Genomic DNA, 19,326 nt, shown 5'->3' with positions numbered 1-19,326 from the left:
GCTGACTCTGATTCTCAGAAATCAAAAAAAGGACAGAAATAGAAAGCTGGCTGTATTTGGTGTATTGTATGTATGATGATGGATGGGAAGAACAAAACCAGATTTAACAACCTGTCCCGTAAACGCACCATCCCCCCGCACTCTGCAGACAAAGCTAAAGCCCATGACCATGGGGGGAGAAAAACAAAACAAACTAAACCATAAATGTTGTTTTCCACCTAAACCTTCCCTTGTATCACACATGGTCAAGCTCCACTCAGTGTTCTTAACTATTTATTATCTGCTCATTTGTTCCAAAATGTCTTGAGCACATCTGAAATTGCAGGTCAAGGTTTACAACTGTGAAGAGTTTGCAGGTTTGAGGATTTGTCCAGGGATTTCTGTTTTTCTAAGCAAGGCTGTGCAAATGTGTGCTTGCTTTTTATGTGTGGCAGCTTGTGTGTATGTGTCTGCCTCCTATTTTTTTTTTTAAGTGTTTGCTGCTGCTGTTTTTATGGAGCCATCTCCTGGACAGTACCCTGGTTTTCACAGCCTTTCCTTTAAAAAGGCGCTGCCAACGACAGGAAGGGCTCCTCCTCCTGCCCAGGCAGGAAGGCAGGAGAGGACAGAGGGGGGAAGAGGGTTATTAGTGAGGGTTGACAAGGGGGGGAGGGCGAAGAAGGGCGGTTGGGGAGGGGGCACTGGTATTGAACTTAAAACAGCTGATGAAAGGGATTGTCACTCAGGTCTCTCCCATCTCCTCCCTGCTGTTGTGGTAATTACTCACTCAGCACATTTGATGTTGAAACTCTCCCCCACTGTTTATCTGCTCATGAATAACACCACTGTACAGCAACTTTAAGCCTGACTCATCCATTTCATAATGTACAACACAGACTTCTTCATGAAAACAGAATTTGATTTTACTAGATGCATTAACTTTGCACTTTGACATTAACTTAACCAAAGACATTTTTTGTTGTGGCTATTGAATAATGAAGGCCACTCTTCTTTTGTTTCAGTCACACTGCAAGCCATGAAACGCTGTCCACTCGACCCACGGTCCCATGCAGCAGCCCACACACACACATATTCACATGGGCACACACATTCCACAGCATGCTGCTGAACATTTTGTGAGGTGCGAAGTTATGTAAAAACTGAATTTGTCATCCAAATTCATCTTTAAAGAACTGTGTGTGAGTCAGAGTTGCTGCTTTTGCTTTCTTTTCAATTTTGCTGCATTTTCACAATTATCTGAGTCACTAAAGTACTTCTCAAATTTCTGGTCTCAAACAAAAATAAATGAAAACTTCTCATAGCTATAGTTTAAACCAATCTCTATTGTAATGAGTCCACAGTTTCTAGCATTATCTCCCACTCCTGTGTAGAGTGAGGCTCTGTGGAGACCCCCCTCAGGCCAAAGTCTAGTTCAATGAGCTGTGTGATGTTGGCAGGTTGAGCCAGGCTGAAGGCCCTATAGGCCATATGTCACACTGCGTCGCCCACACAGCCACTCCAAGAGGATAGGCAAAGACACCTTCAGTATCAGTGTAAAACAAACCACACTCTCACACCGCTCATGCGTTTGTGCACTGTATGTACATTCAGTGACGCATGCAGTCAGTCACTGTGTTTTTAACTGTCATGTATTTGTTAATACAGAGTGACAGATCCATCCTGTCCTGTTGAAGCATCAGCTTCCTACTGATCAGTGTTATATGTGCGTGTACAGCTGGTGTGGCTTTCTAAAGAGAGGAGAGGTTCAAACTCAACTCAGGACTGACATCTTGATTCCTTGAGTCTCAAGACACCCAGGCAACGGAGCTCATGAGGAAGGTTTCTGCTTTCAGAGGGACTTCTGTTGTCTAAACAGGGATGTGCTGATCTGACAACAAACAGAGTAAATGGAAGAGGGGGTGGGGGTGGGAAGAGATGCACAGAAACACACAGGTAGATCAGGTGACGCAGAAATAAGGAATGCTGTTGTACATTGACTTAGGTGATAGAAGTGACATTTCAAAGACAATGAAAGACTAGAGTGGAAAATTCATCAGATGACAGGTTAGATTTATATTTCAGATTGTATGTGAAGTGCTGCATAGGAGGCAGCTGATGAAGCTGATTCACACACTTCATCTTGTCGCTTCTGAGCCCAACAGCGGCGTGCTGATTGATGTTGTGACACGCTAAGGGGTGAGCTGTAAGTTAAGAAGAGAGAGGTATTTTTTTCGGGCTGAGGCAGTGAGGCTGAGCTCAGTTCAGGGTGATGACAGCTGCTGACACTTTTTGGCTCCTCTCCTTCTTTCTCCACGCCAGGTAAAGTCTCCTCCCCTCCCTCTCTCTCCTCTTCCTCCTCCCCCCACCTCTCGCTGCCCTCAGCCACAAGAGTGTCTCTCGCCCTGTCTCTCTCCCTCATGTTTCTCTTGAGTCACGTCGCTCCTCGCCTGCTCTCACCACCCTCAGACGGTGTCAGTCACTGCCTCTCTTCTGGCGCCAGATGCAGCCTCTCTGTTTCAGTGGGAGCTATTTTCCCCTCTTGTTCTCTCAGGGCCGCTTTTACGTTGTCAGTGTTACTATATAAATAGAAAACAATGATCAAGTTACAGTGCCACTCATTTGGCTCCGCCTCCCCTTTCACATTGCCTCCCACACCTGGGCAGTGATGAAAAATGACTACATGATAGTATTTACCTTCTGCTCACCAAGCAGCTCTTTGTTTACTCATAACCTGTGTGGGATAGGTGAGACTTTCTCTAGCATACTTGGAATAATTGCAACTCACTTATTGTTGCAGAACACTGCATGTAATATCAAATCTGATCTCTTTGCCCAAACACATACTGTTGTAGTACAAACATATCCTTCAGGGCTCTAAGTAACATTGCTTTCACTCTCAACCACCCTTTACTTTCTCTATGAACTGATAAATTGTTTGGTCTATTAAGTTTCTAGAAAAACTGAAAAATGCCAGTTGCAGTTTCCTAAAGCCCAAAGTATCGTCTTCAGATAGATTATTTGGTCTGATTTACAGTCCAAAACTCAAGTATATTAAGTTTACCATCACATACCACAAAGAAAAGCAGCAAAACCTGAAAGCTGAGAGAAGCTGGAATCTAGTGACTCCTGTCCTTTTTTCATCGTAATATATCACTTGTGATTATATATCCTGTTGGGCCTGTTGTTGTTTATTTCTGGCTGTTTTTTTTTTCTTTCTTGTTGCATCTCTATGTACACAATTTCTTGATATGCATCTACTTCTTTGGAAATGTGATGATTAACTGGTCATAAAAAAGCTGGAACAGGGTTTGTTTGGCACTTAAAAATGGCTTCAGTGCATTATCAGTAATCAGTATAGCTGCAGGTAAATTGTTTGTCAGACAGTTTCAAGTGGCATTATTTATATTTTTTCAGTTTCAGCCATTCTCACAAATGAGTTTACATGAATTTGTACGTGCTTAATAAAGAACTTGTGTGGTTAATATTTAAGATTTTAAAGATTCAGAAATGTTTGAAAGGCTTGTTGTTTGGTCTGGATGTCTGGTATTAAGCCAGATATTTGTAGCTGGAGAGGGGAGATAAAAGGAACAATTTTATGTTAATGTCAGAACAATAAGTCTGTGTTTTGAGTTACAGTGTTTTAAGCAGGCCAGAAAATCTGTATTTGCTGTGTACAAGTTAAAAATGACATCAATATTGTTTAAGATCACAGAGGGGCTTTAAAACAACAACTGAAAGGTTCAAATTTACACACACGTGTCATCAAAAAATTAACGGTTGCTGGTGTGCAGTGATCCCAGTTGGTGTGTTTTGTATTCCCATTTCAGATTATGCTCACTGAGAGAAATGCAATCCCCAGTGAGTCATTTAGACTCTTCTATTAAATAATTACAGACTTATGTACATACACATGTAGCTATGTCAGAACCAGGTAGACGCACAACGAGAGATAATCAAGTTAAAAAGTTTCTAAAAACATGCCATGATTAATTGAACTTTGGGTCATATCTGAACACATTTGTGAATGTTAAAGCAGGCTGCTGGTCATGTACTTAGTAATGGCCTTCTTCAGTCAAGGTCAAAGTTAAATGGTCAGGATTTTATTTAACCTCTCGGCCACTGGGAAGTTTCTGTCCTCTGCCTCACCTCCTTCTCTCCCTTTCTTTCTCTTTTCATTTTTCCCTCTCTTGTTTTATTAGATTATTCCTTTGTGCCTTCGCCTCTCTGTTTTTTGAAACCTTACCACTCTTGTTAATGACAAGCTGCGGGTTCAGGTTGGGGTTGCTGCGGTGGGGTGAGGGGGCCACATTTGGTTCAGTCCTGTGCTATCCATTGAGGGTGACAGGAGGGGCTGTGACTTTGGGTTTTTGACCCCAGATTCTTTATTTTTACTAGGAAGGGATCCAAGGATGGAGCTGTTGATGTGAATAGCTGCCCAAGGTGACTGGATCCCAATAAAGAGACCGTCAGCCTGGCCGGGGGCCTCCTTCCCATCCTAGACACAACCTTTATAGGGCCCGCTTATGAGCCTGGGCAACTATTAAACCCTGTCCAGCCTGCACTGAGGAATTTAGGGCCAGGAAACAAGGGAGTGGGGGTGGGAATGGGCAGAGGGAGGTGAAGTTGGGGTGACTGAAGGTGAAAGTTGAAAGGCACGTTCGTAGGAATCTGGTTTTTCTTTAGTCATCACCTTTAAATCTGTACCAGGCGTGTTACTGTTGCCCTCTTCTGCTTTAATCCGAGTGTAAGAACCCACGGTCTTAATCACCTCTATGTACTTGTCTTTGCGTCTGTTTTACATTGTTTGTTTTGAACGTTTTCATTGGCAGCAGTTGAATGACTTTGCCTGTGGCCGGCAAATGGTGTTATACAGTGTGCCATTTTCTTTAGAGAGAGGCAGCGAGAAGGGAACAGAGGGAGACAGCCGAGTCTCATAAACATACCGCCTCTGTTTGTTCACATGGGGCTGGAGGTATATAGGGCAGGTCTGGTTGGACAGCCTTTCAAATAAAAATGTGAGATTGCGCGCGTGCACGCATGCACACAAACACACGCAGATACAAAAATGCAGATGTCAGTCAAAAAGTCAACAGAGGTATGCTGCTCCCTCTCCACTCACCAGTAAATGGAGAAGCCAATCAAATCTCAGCTGCCAATCAGCATTTTATCAGCAGGGCCATCTGGCCATCAGCTAATTGTGTCTCTTTTAAGGTTGTCAATCAGCAGTCCCCCCCCCACCCCTCCCTTTTCTCTTAAAAATGTCTGCCTTTGAGCTTGCCTTCTGGCTCCAAGGGGTGGCCTGCATGGGGTTGGGGGGTTGTTTGTTGACCTCTCTCTCCTAATCAGTAGCTGTATTAGCTTTCATCATAGTTTCAAAGACTTTTTAAGAACTTGTGTAAACAAGATGCTCTGATATAATAAGAGGCCTTAACAGTTTCTTGTCTTCCCCCTCTCTGCAGCGGTGGAGACCCAGAGCACCAGTTCAGAAGAGATGGTGCCTAGCTCTCCTTCTCCTCCTCCTCCTCCTCGGGTCTACAAACCATGCTTTGTGTGCCAGGACAAGTCATCTGGTTATCACTATGGAGTGAGCTCCTGTGAGGGCTGCAAGGTAAATGAAGCCGAGACACATTTACACAGGACACAGGACAACAGCTAATGCTCGCTAAAGAGAAGGACAGAGTGAGAACCCGATGTCCAGCTCAAGCCTGGAGACCGATGTCACGGCTGCATAGATGTAATGTTTGCTGTTGTTAAGCTGCCCTCTAGTGTATCCGTACTAATACTACACATTATTCATGCAGTACTAGAGCTCATCAGTTTCCTCTGTGCTAACAGCAAATGGTTACTGCAGCAAAATTAAATAATTAAAGCTTTAATTGAAATGAAAAAATAAACATGGAGCATTTTTTCTTGTTGTGAAGCAGTGTAAAAAAACAATTTTCTTTATTGATTTTAGGGTTTCTTCAGGCGCAGTATCCAGAAGAACATGGTGTATACTTGCCATAGAGACAAGAACTGTCAGATCAATAAAGTGACCCGCAACCGCTGCCAGTACTGTCGGCTGCAGAAGTGCTTTGAGGTTGGCATGTCCAAAGAGGGTGAGTGTCTAAGATGTGAAAGGACTCGGGGAAACTAATCCTTCACCAGTCAAGAAAGGGCAAAGAGGGAGTTGAACTTTTTTTGAAAGTGCAATGGTCTGTGCTTCCCTGCAGCGGTGCGTAATGACAGGAACAAAAAGAAGAAGGATGTCAAGGAGGAGGTGGTGCTGCCAGAGAACTACGAGCTGAGTGGAGAGTTGGAGGAGCTGGTTAACAAAGTCAGCAAAGCTCACCAGGAGACTTTTCCGTCTCTGTGCCAGCTAGGAAAATACACCACAGTGAGTTTTTTTTAAATGTATAATCACATCCACCTCTAAACACTCACAAATCACTCAAGCATTAGCTCACCGCTTTGCCAGGAAGACAAACACAACAGTACAGACTCTGCACAGCCACACAGACAGAAGTGTCCCTCTTTCTCTCTCCCAGAATTCAAGCGCTGACCACAGAGTGCAGCTGGACTTGGGCCTGTGGGATAAGTTCAGTGAGCTCTCCACTAAGTGCATTATAAAGATTGTGGAGTTTGCCAAGCGGCTACCAGGCTTCACTTCGCTCACCATCGCTGACCAGATCACCCTCCTCAAATCTGCATGTCTGGACATCCTGGTACCAACCACATGCTCCTATTACTCCTTTAACCTCTTTCCCTTTCCACCACTTATACCTCCCTAACGCTTTCTCATTTGTCATGCTGCTTAACTTGTCAATTCAAAAATGTAATTCTGAAAAGCTGCCATGAAAGTTATTTCTGACCAAATTCCATCTTTATTTTACTAAATGTCTACTTTTGTTTCTGTCTCTTCATTTTCTTCTTTTGCTTAGATGCTGAGGATATGCACACGTTACACACCAGAGCAGGACACGATGACCTTCTCAGATGGTCTGACTCTCAACAGGACACAGATGCATAACGCTGGCTTCGGTCCACTCACAGACCTAGTGTTTGCCTTCGCTGGTCAGCTGCTGCCTTTGGAGATGGACGACACAGAGACGGGGCTGCTCAGTGCCATCTGCCTGATCTGTGGTGGTAAATCTGGTTTTCTGCTTTGCTTCTCTTGGCATCATCCCCACTTGCAGTCACAGAGTCATTGATAGAAAGGAACTATCAGTTACACTGTTTTGCAGTTCCCTCTCTATCATCCTGTGTGCTGTTAATACTTCTTCTTTACATTGGTACTTCCCCTTTTGCTCTCTCAGACCGTATGGACCTGGAAGAGCCAGAGAAGGTAGACAAGCTGCAGGAGCCGCTGCTAGAGGCTCTGAAGATCTATACCCGTCGCAGACGCCCAAACAAGCCTCATATGTTTCCGCGCATGCTGATGAAAGTTACAGACCTCCGGGGAATCAGCACCAAAGGTCAGCTGAAACTTCACATTAGGAATAGAGCTGGGTATCACACCTCAACACTTTCTTGGTACAGACTGAAATGCATCCGTAGCACAAAGTATAAGCAGCTTTTAAACACTGAAAGCTGGTCTCAGATATGTGGTCAGTTTCATATTTGTGTTGACTTTTTCCTCTATCAGACTATACCATGACTATGACCATTTTTAGCCTTATATCAGTGTAAGTGTAAAATAATAAAATATATTCACTTGAATAGTTTCACTCCAAATGAGACAGAGAGAGAAATTGTTTTTAGAAAATAGTTGATTAGTGAAAATATGAAATTATTTAGTATCATTGTATCCTAAGAATCATGTCTACAAAATAGTTCTGTCAGAGAGAATATACCATCATCTCAATATATGAAGAGCATGGCAGAGAAGAGGTGTTGTTTTCCTGAAATGGGATGAAATCTGACAGTGATACCTTTAAAAATTGAAAAATGGTCATTATGTGGGAGGTCATCTCCTCTTTTATACCTTAACAATTAAATAAATATGCATGTGCCTGTAGGTGCAGAAAGGGCCATCACACTGAAGACGGAGATCCCAGGGCCCATGCCTCCACTGATCAGGGAGATGCTGGAGAACCCCGATGCCTTCGAGGACAGCAGTGATTCGGGGGACAGCGCTGCCGCCGCTCCCCCTGCCATCCAAGCCATCAAGCAAGAGGAGAAGGCCACGTATGAGTCAACTGTCGAGGAGGAAGAGGAGGAGGAAGAGGACGACTACTGGGATGAGGAGAAAGAGCGAGGGGCGGACAGTGACGGGGAGCTGTGGGGGGAGGCAGCAGCTGCAGTGGTGGCGGCGGGTGTGCAAAAGAAAGGCGTAACTGGGAAAACACAGTGAGAAAGACACGATGATGCTGCTTCCTCCTCCAGATCACTGAGCCCTTGCCCAGCAATATCTCCAAGAAAACCTCACAGAATTAGGCTCTTATACATTTTGCAGACAGCACATATTTACATATACTGTACAAATACTGGATTGAAATTAAAATGTGTTCAGTTCAGTGTAAGAAACCAGGAATGGGAGAAGCAAAAGCACTAAATGTCAGTGGGTTGAGGAGAGCACCATTTAAAATCACTGTGCCAAAATGAAACTGTCTAAAAGATATTTCAAAAGTGTTTCGTCCACACAGAGAGGAACAAAAGGTGGTGGACAGAAGAAAATGCACTCCTCCGCTAAATATAAGGGCTATGCTTTGTATAAAATTGATGGTAAAAATACATTGTAACAACAGAACTCTACATGGTGTCCATTTGCCGTGAAATTCCTTTTATTACCATTCAGAGATATGCTACTTATTTTTTTATTGTATGGTTTTCCTAAGCATGTACACATTTCTGTTCTGTTTGTATACCTGTTTGTAGGACTCTTTTTTTGTATATATTTTCACTCGGTCTTTCTCATATTTGACTGGACATCTGTGTTTTTTTTTTTTTTAAGCTTGTCTTTAATTGTATGCATTTCAGCTTTATTGAACACAGTAAAAAGCAATAGCAAAGATAGGAAAGAGCAGTAGCAAAGCAAGAGCAGGTCATGAGCAGGACTCAAACTCACAATGCAACAAGCATATAGTATGTAAGTTAGCCTTCTAATCCCTGAGAATCTCTGATGGCTATAACATATGAGAGAAAATATAAATGTAATTTCAACTCTGGTGCTTTTGATCCAAATAAGATTCTGACGAAGAATGCAAAACAAATACAGCAACACATTACCACCCCTCAACAAAAATAAGCAATTGCATAATCAAATACTTAAACTAGAGAATCCAAGGGGTACATTTAACATCAACACATAATCTCAGGTTGATTCTGTCAGGACCATGTTTCACCTGTCAATGTAACTTCCATATCTTCAACAAAAAATCTTTATACATCTTAGAGTAAGAATGATTAAAAATTAAAGATGTTGACTCTTGTGTACTCACCCCTTTGTATAGCAACCAGGTACAGGTAAGCCATAAGATTTTCATTTTGCAAGAGATAACAAAAAAAACAAAAAAAACATCCAAACATAACCATTAAAAGTAGTTTACGTCACAGAAAACCTCAGGTGTGTGTGCATGTGTGTGCATGAGCGTTAACTGAGAGCATTTAACAATACACAGAATGATGTTGTACAGATGTGATGTTATTGTCATTATTATTGCCATAATCCACAGTGAGCATTTATGCAAAAGTAATTTTAAAAGTATCTTAAAAATGCTCACAAAATGGGTTTGTAGCAAACAAACAAAATGCTTTTAAAGGATGTAAAAGAAATCTCTAACCCAAAGACTTCTGGTGGACAGTAGGACATTGATGCAAGCTGATCGACAAAAAAATCACAGAAATAGCAATAGATATTGCACTTCACGTCTTTGAGGTCGCAACCGTCCAAAATAATCAACAAAACAAATGATTTACATTGGATGACTTGTCTGTCAAAGCATAGGACGATAGTTTTAAATGATGTGTGTTCATGTGTGTCGTATCTAATGAGTGATGCAAAAACATGCATTTTGTAAAATAAATACATATAATTTGTTTTTCATTGAGAGTATACAACGTTTTTATGCAAGATGTCTAAAATTGTCATTATATGTGTAATGAAAGACCAATGCGAGTCTTACTGAATTCCTTAGCAGTTTTAAGGGAGAAGATTCTCCATCAGCATTTTGTCCTTCATGGTATCAAATATTGCAACAGTGCAACTGTCGATGTTGCTGATGTAGTTTGTCGATATGAGGGAAAAGGAGTTTCAAAGATGAAGCTGTCTGAAAAAAATGTATGTTTCTGATTATGATACATGGAGACATTTACTCCTTTAATGAAGCAGAGAAAGACTAGATGTAGAGAATATGTATCCGGCAGTAAAACAGCTCCCTTGTGGTTTTTGAAATTGGTCTTTAGCACCAGATGTAAAGCCATCACGGACACAGACGTTGATTCAAGTATTAAGTAATCAACACTGATGCCATTTTTTTAGACTCTTGAATTGTGGTTTTTGCTATTGTATTATAGAGACATCACAACCATGTGACTGAGGTAATTCTGTTTCTCTTCCTATGACACACAGACACACACAGTCGATACTTTGCACATCATCAACCAATTCTATGTACTATGTTATTTAGTATTTAAAGATGTTTCTACATCACATAACCATGATATTTCATAATGAATTGTTTTTGTTATTTCTTTAACCTGTTTCTTTTCTCGAATTTGAGCTAGTGCAATAAATAAGCCTTGAAAGAGGCCACAAAGGCCTAAGCTCTATACAAAAAGCATGTGAGTAAATAAAGAAAAAAAAGACCAAAGATAGATATTAGATAGATATTTGGACAAAAACAAAATAACAGTAATTTTTAAAAAAGCTATTAGGGTCATTGATGTGATATATATATCCACTTTGAATTGTGTGATGGAAGAGATAGATTTCATTTTCGTCTTACTTTTGAAGCTGGAACCATTTTATCTCTATTTTATACGCTCTATTGTTGTTGTTGTTTTTAAAGTGATGTCTTTTTATAAACACAGACTCTGTAGTGTGCAAATAACTTGTCTTCATGTTCAGGGATTCAGGCACTTCATGAGTTCTGTTTGAATTTGACTTGTACTGAAATAAATAGCTCTGATACACACACACACACACACACACACACACGCACACAAAGATTAGGCTGATCTGTTCTTGTTTTACATTTTTATGAAAAGTTAAAACTTTCTTGCTAATTATTTGCTTATTGTTTGCTCACTTGTTATTTGTTGTTGTCTTTCTTGTATTTTTATAAAGGCGCTTTTCGTTCTCAGACCGGTGTCCAGTTGTTGTCTTCTTTGCCATCACTTTAAACGCTTTTAAACTGAATGTTCATCCAGCTACTAGTCTTTTCATGACTGTCATTGCTGCTTTGTAATACAATGTAAAAAAAATTTAAATATTCCTTTAAAGGAGAGAGCCCTCACGTTTTCACCAGAATACAGACTGATATCAACATGTATTTATTACCATATTTTATTAAAGAACCCCATCTCTCCAACAGAAGCTCAGATTAGTAGAGAAAAGTATAATAAATAAACCCTCATGTTTTTTCCAAGCTGACATTCTGCTCAACAAGCTGCAACAGAACATTTCACACATGTCTGTAACACACACCCACACATTTGACATGGTTTCAGGATTCACACTCACATGCAGAGGTTAAGGGCTGATATGACACCAAAACAAGATGTAATGTATTAAATTCAAGCAGATCATGGCATCAGTTACCTACATTTGAATCTGTTAAAAATCCAGACAATCTGAGGATTACACATGGAGTCTTGGATAAAATGAAAGATATGCCTAAACAATTAGTGTCTGCATATGAAAGTCTAAATGAGAACATGAGCATGAGAAGCATATGCAGACAAAAAATATGTTATTAGCACTTTAAGTTCAAGTTCAGAACATTAACAACATTATTAAAACAATCAAAATTCTGAGCACGTAAGACTGACAAATTGTGCCATGTTTTCTTTGAATTCAGGCACACATGAGGTAAAAGCTCTACAGTATGGCCTTTGTGAAGGTGATTTGTTAAGTCATTTAACTACAGAAAACAACTGAATGATCACAAAATATTACCAGATTCTTGTGAACATGCACTGCAGTGGTGAACAGGCAAGCTGCAGTCCAGCTGTCCTTCCTTGTGTCACCACATGGGGGAGTCAGCCAGCTCACTGCAGAGAGGAGAATAGAAAGTTACAGAAAATTGTAAGGATTATAGAAATAAACAGACAACCTTGTTAAGAATAAAAAAGTTAAGAAACCCCAGGTCTCTGCTGCTGCAACTGTGTGACTGGTGGAAAGTCAGATTTATCACCTCAGGATGGGATTGATGAGTTCTGGTACATTCAGTTGTTTCTCACACTGCTGCCTCTTCTCATCCTGAGATAAAAGATAGAAGCGGAAAAGGATGTAAACTATAACTTTTATTACTATACAGATGAGAACCAGTGACACCGATGAGTCTGAATATCTACAGTATGACCTACCATCACTGAAATACAAGACACAAGGTACAGTGCTGTATTCATTTTATTAGCATCTAAATAAATTATTGTACTTCTTAGCTGTACATCTTCAAATATAATCTGTATCTGATTTAAAAATAAAGTACTATTATTTTTAAACATTTTACTGCTGTGTTTTTGTAAAACAAAACATAGATAAGAAAGGTCATAACTGAACAGGAAGATGTGTGCCTGAGTATTCAATCTGGACTCTAGTCAAATATTTGTCCACTCAGGTTTGTCAGGTGGTGTTAATCTTTGTTTGGTTTACGCGTGAATGGGATGGCGCACCTGTGCGTCAGAGGCTGGTGTGTCTTCGTCGCTCTGGGCGTGCATCTCAGTGGGGGTCTCGGCTCTGTCGGGCTGTTCCAGGTGAGGGGACAGGAAAAGAGGCAAACACACTGATCTGGGGGAAGTTGAGGAAACATCCTCATCGTCCTCAGAAAAAGGGTCAGGAGCTGTTTGGATCAATATAGACTCTTCCCTCAAGTGTTCATTACAGAGCAGTGGAATACAAGTTCTGTCTAGTACTGTCTAGTACTGTTTCAATACTCACAGATTGATGTGGGAACTTCTACTTTTGTTTTGGTTTCTGGCTCAATCCCCAACCTTTTCTCTAACTGACAGATGTAGCTCACAAGGTCCTGCAAGCGTCCGATTTCAAACCCAGAAATTTAAAGAAAAAGAAGAGCATGAAAACAAGATAGAACTGGATTAACTTCATGCGTTTTCACATTTCACAGGGCTCAGTGCAGCAGATACGGTAGCAGTGCAGGCATAACACCAGCCACTCTCCAAATATGTAGTTGGAAATGCGGTTTGGTGTGAAACCCTTGCCTGTTTCTCAAGCTGCTGCTCCTCTCTTTCTGTCTGGGCTCTCCTCAGACCAGCCTTCAGCTCCTGCAGCTCCCGCTTGGCCTCTCCCAGCAGCACCTACAGGGGGCGGCAGCATTATACTCACACCCTTGTACACGAATACATCTGACCTGGCTTGTCCTCCTTTTCCTGCCATTGACCACATGACGGTAAGAGGAAATGTTTACTCACTGTTCATGGAAGGTTTTTCTATTTGCGCCTGTATGTGAGTCTGGCATGGTCCTCCAGTTTCCAGAATGTAATTTGAGTGACCGATGATGCAGCTCAGCAGCACACGAGCAGTTATATTTAGAGCTGAATGTGTTTGTGTATTAAATAATGGTGATTGCAATGTACTTTGATTTGCTCACTCGACTGCAATCTCTCTCTCTCCCGAGCTCCACTTCAAGTTTCTCCCTCTCTATCCTCTCCTCCTGGAGCCAGTCTTCCTTCCTCTGCACCTCACTGCTCAGTTCTTGCAGTTTCTTTTTATCAGTCTGCATGAAAACAACAACAAAAAAACATAAGTCACACTGACATATTTATCAGGCATGTGCAGGATCGGGTTCTGTCGTATCCTCACCTCTGCTGCATGTTTGTACGCCTCTCTCTCCAGGGCCCAGTTGGCGCGCTCCTCCCTGAGGACCAGGTTCTCCTCAGACAGCTGCAGGGTGAGCTGGGCCACTTGCAACCGGGCTTGGTGCAGCTCGGTCCGGGTGTGGGCCTGACGGGTGCCCAGCTCCCGCAGCTCCCTGCGCAGGGTCTCGGTCAGGTTCTCACTAGCGTCCACCCGCTCCTGCAGCCCTCTCACCTCCTCCAGACCAGCCTCATTCTCTACCTGAAGCGAGACAACAGGAGGAGGTAAGTACAGAAAAAGCAGTGGGGAACGGAAATGGTTTAGCTGTCACAATCACAGTTCTGAGAAGAAGCATCAACCAATAACCTGCAGAGTCTTTCTCTTCTCCTCATCGTGTTTCATTTGGTTGGACATTTTCTTCACTCTGTCCTTCAGCCTGTGGAGAGCAGGGACAACCAATAATGTTAGTTTTTAGGATCCAGGGACTAGATTAACCAAGACAAATGTTTGAACTTGCATGTGTCTTGAACACTTGCCTCTCCAGTTCCATGTTTCCTTCTTTCTCCCTGTCAGTCAGAACTTTGATATCGTCCTCCAGGTCTTTGATTCGCTGCTGGCTCTCGGCCTTGTCAGCCATAAGTTTGCTGAGTTCAAACGTCAGATTTTCCTGACTATACTTCACATCCTGTTAGTGTGGAGAGAAGAAAAATGATTATAGATGTCATGTCATGTGGGTTTCCATTCACCAGGAACCCATTATCAGCCCTCCATGAAATTCAGCTCAGTTTGAAGATTAAAAAAAATGGTATTAAAAAGTATTAGACTGGCATGACTCATCCATACCTTGTGTTTTCCCTCCATCTTCTTCAGCAGGTCGTAGTTGTATCTCAGATTGTCTCTAAGCTCTGAGATCTCCTCCTTCATTGCTTCCCTTTCACGCTCCCACTCCATCCTTGCTTTTTTGCTGTTCTCTCTCTCATTCTCTGTCTCCTTTTTTGCAACGTCCAGAGCCTGCTGTAAATCGACTTGTTTTTTAAGGCACTCCTCCAATCGACTCTGTTCACAGCAGGGAAGGAAAACAAAGAGGTCTGAATTATTTATTGTTCATTTTCTGAAAAAAAAAGGAAGACATACCCAACTGATTTATTGTACACAATAGTTGCACTATTCTCTCAAACTCTCACAGTTCTCATCATGACGATGGAAAAAAAAGGTTGGAGTATTTTTCTTCCCACCTGCAGCAGCTGGGCCCTGGGGACGACCAGGAGCAACTCCTCCTCTCCGTCCTCCTCATCTCGCTCCTCTTTCAGAGTCTCCAGCTCCTCCAGTGGCTTGGGTGCACAGAAAGTGAAGGGTCGACTACGAGCACACACCTCTCCCATCTTATCCACGTAGACAAACTGGTATTCCATGGCACTGGGGCGGGGCAGGTAGCATGCTGTATTGAGCAGACATTTCTGGTTGTGTTTCAATCCTTCTTTTTGGGATTCAATGTGAAAGCAAGTCAAGATGCCTCAAACTTGCAACTATGGTACTCCCATGTGGTTTAACCTCTCACCCTGCTGCAGTGGTATAGAAGTGTACTCAAGGGAGTTTCAGTACACCATGACATCTTTGTTGGTGCAACACAGTGCACCTCTGAGCTCACCCAACCATTCTGATGTTAGGTGTGGTCAGAGGTGCAACAGACTTGAAACTCCACCAAAGTGAGTTACTTTTTCAGACCTGCTGAACTCTTCACTGTGTCATGTTTTTTAAAACTAATTTATATTGAATGAATTCTTACCGTGGAAAACTGCACAGCAGTTTACACTGGTTCCCTCAGTGTAGCCTTCGGGAACAAGAGCCCATGTGTATGTGTAATACTGTTTCAGTGAAGACCAGCCCATCTGCGGCAGGATAGCAAACAAGCATTTAAAGCCACAAACCAGATAAATGTGCATCCCCATCATCACTGCTGAGACACAAGACTTATTATACTAAAATAAATGTTGTAATTTTCCATTTTTATTTGGTGTGTGCGGGGAGGGTGGTGATGCTTGTGTGGGTGAATGTACCTCAAAAATCCCTATCCAGTCATTGTTGCTCCACTGATGGTCAGAGGTCAGACTGTAGTGGCACTCCACTCTGGTCTGGGGGAAGTACAGTTGCCCCACATTTCGAAACACCACTGTGGACTGTTTATCCATGGTAATGGGAAGCTGTGCTGTTTAGGAAGAAAACATACATGGATCCAGTGAAATGTGCTCTCCAGTTTCAGTCTGGAGGGGAACAGCTGATGAAAGCTGATAGCAGAGTCAGTCCGGGTATGCAGCATGGTCATAACACCAGCCGCCTATGGCCCCACAATATGTTTATAAACAACAAGCTCATATACCTAATGGAGCACTGAGGTTATACCATGTAATCTGTGAAAAAAACAAAGATTTTGAGAATATTATTGTAGCTCTGAGCACTGTGTGAGGATGCATCATTACTTCAACAATGAAAATCACATCACAAATTATATCAAAATCTTACTGAAACACAGTTTTTAGAATTTGTTCTAGATATTAAAGATAGTAATAGCTCTGCTTTAAATCTCAGCACTGAAACATCATCTTTTTTATTTAATTTGGAAAAACTACAAATCTGACATTATAACTACATTCATAAATAAACAGTTTAAACTGAAACAAAATGGCAGATTTAAGCGAAATTTGCAATTAAGTAATACTTTCTTATTAAACCTGTGGCATTAATTTAATTTAAACAACACATTTTCATGCATTTCTTATTCCCTTTATTCACAAATTAACAGATGAATCTTGTCTTTTGTTACAGGTCTTGTGTAGTGTGTTACTGGTCTTGTTAGTGCAGCTCCAGCTAAATTAATGAATTCCGTGGTGTTATTGTTTTTAATCTTACCTTATTCTGATGAGAAATTAATGTGATGTCTCTTCTGCTGTCTCATGAAGGATAGAGCTGAGCATCAGTCTGTAGACAGTGATGAGCAGTCCTGTCAGGTGCAAGAGTTTCACAACTTCTCCTGAACCATGTTGACCGGCCCCTGGTAAAATTAGTGATGCTGGGTGACTTATGGGAGATGCAGTTCATGAACACACAGCTCATCACAAGGCAATATAATACTATGGACTTCAACTCCCATTAGTTAACACAGCTGTAGGAGGAGGCTAGGGGGGGGGGCACAGTCCACAAGGCTAGACATTTCTCTTAATAACAAATTGTGAGGCTGCTGACCTGAAATCAGCAGAACCTCAAGACATCCAAACTATAAGGCAAAGAATGTGATTCATGTGTTAATGTTTCTGCATTTCTTTGCTCCTAAAATACAGATGCAGTGACTGACTTTAGCATACATGTGATTGCGTAATAATCATAGTTCACACTGGTGAACACTTGATAGCAGTGTAGTTTTAGAACAAACCACCAGTTGTTCATGTTGTAAATGTACTATACAAACAAATGTCTTGCCCCCTCAAATCTAAATTTTGGAAGTTAGGGAAACACATTTTAACAGACTATTCAAATAAAGAAAGTGTTAAATGTAAACGCAATTAATCAATTAATTAATTCAGTAGTTTAAAAGTCTGACGAAAGAGTTCTACATCTCAACTCTGTATCCCTCCGAGCGCTCTCCCTCTCTGTGTGTATTGTACTGTCAGAATCAGAATCAGACTTTATTGCCAAGTAAGTTTGCACATACAAGGAATTTGTCTTGGTATATTGGTGCTAAAGGACAATTATAATAAAAAGAAAAGAGCAAAAACTATATTTACAGGAACATAAGTAAAGGAGCATAAATATACATAATTAAATTAAAGTGTAAAGCGTAGAGTGCAAATGTGTGAAGGTGGCAGTGATTGTCCGGGGAGATGTGTGTTAATGTAATGCATAGATAATGTTAATGTAACGTGTAGTGGGGGGTGGAGGGATTATAGTCTGTGACAGTCTGTGTGTGTGTTTGGGGGGGGGGGCTATGCCTTGTTGAGGAGTCCAGTTGCAGAGGGGAAGAAACTGTTCTTGTGGCGTGAGGTCTTGATTTTGATGGACCGCAACCTCCTGCCAGAAGGGAGTGTCCTAAAGAGTTTGTGACCAGGATAGGAGGGATCGGCCATGATCTTTCCTGCTCGCCTCAGGGTCCTGGAGGTGTACAGGTCCTGGAGAGAAGGCAGGTTACAGCCAATCACCTTCTCCGCAGACTGGATGACGCACTGCAGTCTGCCTCTGTCCCTGGCAGTAGCAGCAGTGTACCAGATTGTGATGGAGGAGGTGAGAATGGACTCAGTGATGGAGGTGTAGAAGTGCTGGTTGAACTTTTTCAACTGCCGCAGGAAGTACATCCTCTGCTGGGCCTTCTTGATCAGGGAGCTGATGTTTAGCTCCCACTTGAGGTCCTGGGTGATGATGGTCCCCAGAAAACGGAAGGACTCTACAGTTCTGACTGGGGAGTCACACAGGATGATGGGGGAACGTGATAAGCGTTGCTTACTGTGGTGTAACAGTGATCCAGAATGTTCTCCTCTCTGGTCGGGCATTTAATAAACTGTCTATATTTGGGGAGTTCGTGGGTGAGGTTGCTTTTGTTAAAGTCACCAAGGACAATAACTAAGGAGTCTGGGTTTGTCCGCTCCACACACAGAATCTGTCTGCAAGCATGCGCTGCGCCTCCTGCACGTTGGCCTGCGGTGGGATGTAAACACCGACCAGTATGAATGACGCAAACTCGCGGGGGGAGTAGAAGGGTTTACAGTTTATAAAAAAAAGACTCCAGATCAGAAGAACAGTGTTGCTGAATCACTACTAGAATCACTAGCTGCAGCGCAGAGTCCGGTATTACTCCACAAAGCCAAGTTTCAGTGAAGCACAAAACGGAAGATGAAGAAAAGTCTCTGTTTTGCCCCACCAGCAGCTGGAGTTCATCTACTTTGTTGCTGAGTGACCGCACGTTGGAGAGAAATATTCCAGGTAACGGTGTGCGATGTCCGCGTTGGCGGAGACGCACAAGCGTACCGGAGCATTTCCCTCTCTTCCGGCGTTTCACTGTGTGCGCAAAGGTGAGGGCACCTTTGACCAGAATATCCAGTAATTCCACAGATGTAGCGATGAAAGTTTGTATTAAATCCACAGGGGTAGTGGCCCTGATGTCCATGAGCTCTTCTCTAGTGAAAAAGCAACTGTACATCCATGATCCAGACCTTATCCCTATCCTACCATCCCAGTGGATGCATTATAAGAGCAATCAGAATAGAATCAACTGCCCAACTGGCGTTTTTTCTGCCGTTATTGGCCTGTGTGCGTTTTCATTGGGCGCGTCGTGTGTCTTCAGTGGTCATGACCTCTGGGAGGAGCGTAGAGAAGCGGAGAAACGAGGTCGGAAAACAGATTAA

The 19,326-nt window shown here is 42.2% G+C and overlaps 2 protein-coding genes across 6 annotated transcripts in view; one reads left to right on the top strand and one right to left on the bottom strand.

The window, feature by feature from the left end:
- The window catches only part of LOC108885977 (retinoic acid receptor gamma-A), a 61,704-nt gene extending 50,443 nt beyond the window's left edge, over positions 1–11,261 (top strand). For 4 of the 5 annotated variants that reach the window (XM_018680538.2, XM_018680539.2, XM_018680537.2 and 1 more), the window contains 7 exons: positions 5,439–5,587; positions 5,936–6,077; positions 6,192–6,355; positions 6,507–6,683; positions 6,900–7,104; positions 7,275–7,433; positions 7,977–11,261. In XM_018680538.2, the coding sequence (XP_018536054.1) occupies positions 5,439–5,587; positions 5,936–6,077; positions 6,192–6,355; positions 6,507–6,683; positions 6,900–7,104; positions 7,275–7,433; positions 7,977–8,311 (1,331 nt within the window). In that variant the 3' untranslated portion in view covers positions 8,312–11,261. The remainder of the gene's footprint in view (positions 1–5,438; positions 5,588–5,935; positions 6,078–6,191; positions 6,356–6,506; positions 6,684–6,899; positions 7,105–7,274; positions 7,434–7,976) is intronic. The other variant, XM_018680542.2, reaches the window with a different exon arrangement.
- A 185-nt stretch (positions 11,262–11,446) lies between these two features.
- LOC108885976 (calcium-binding and coiled-coil domain-containing protein 1) lies at positions 11,447–17,002 on the bottom strand. The gene is made up of 14 exons (XM_018680536.2): positions 16,844–17,002; positions 15,994–16,142; positions 15,723–15,825; positions 15,172–15,374; positions 14,780–14,992; positions 14,473–14,621; positions 14,303–14,372; positions 13,943–14,197; positions 13,731–13,856; positions 13,342–13,437; positions 13,061–13,148; positions 12,796–12,962; positions 12,315–12,379; positions 11,447–12,171 (listed from the first exon to the last, which is right to left on the bottom strand). Exons 2-14 carry the CDS (start codon positions 16,123–16,125, stop codon positions 12,144–12,146), a joined length of 1,695 nt encoding a protein of 564 aa, XP_018536052.1. The 5' UTR covers positions 16,126–16,142; positions 16,844–17,002; the 3' UTR covers positions 11,447–12,143.
- Between the last annotated feature and the right edge of the window lie 2,324 nt (positions 17,003–19,326).

Source organism: Lates calcarifer, linkage group LG12 (genome assembly GCF_001640805.2).
Source record: "Lates calcarifer isolate ASB-BC8 linkage group LG12, TLL_Latcal_v3, whole genome shotgun sequence".
Classification (NCBI taxonomy): domain Eukaryota; kingdom Metazoa; phylum Chordata; class Actinopteri; family Centropomidae; genus Lates; species Lates calcarifer.
Note: the sequence above shows the minus strand (reverse complement) of the source record. Positions and strands in the feature narration are given on the sequence as shown.

Bases quoted from the DNA above. Each gene is read 5' to 3' on its own strand.
- LOC108885976 (XM_018680536.2), bottom strand. From the start codon at position 16,125: ATGGATAAACAGTCCACAGTGGTGTTTCGAAATGTGGGGCAACTGTAC. The intron at 15,826-15,993 runs GTACATTCACCC...ATCCTGCCGCAG, and splicing joins ACTGGATAGGGATTTTTGAG to ATGGGCTGGTCTTCACTGAA. The intron at 12,963-13,060 runs GTGAGTATTGAA...TGATCCAAACAG, and splicing joins AGAAGTTCCCACATCAATCT to CTCCTGACCCTTTTTCTGAG.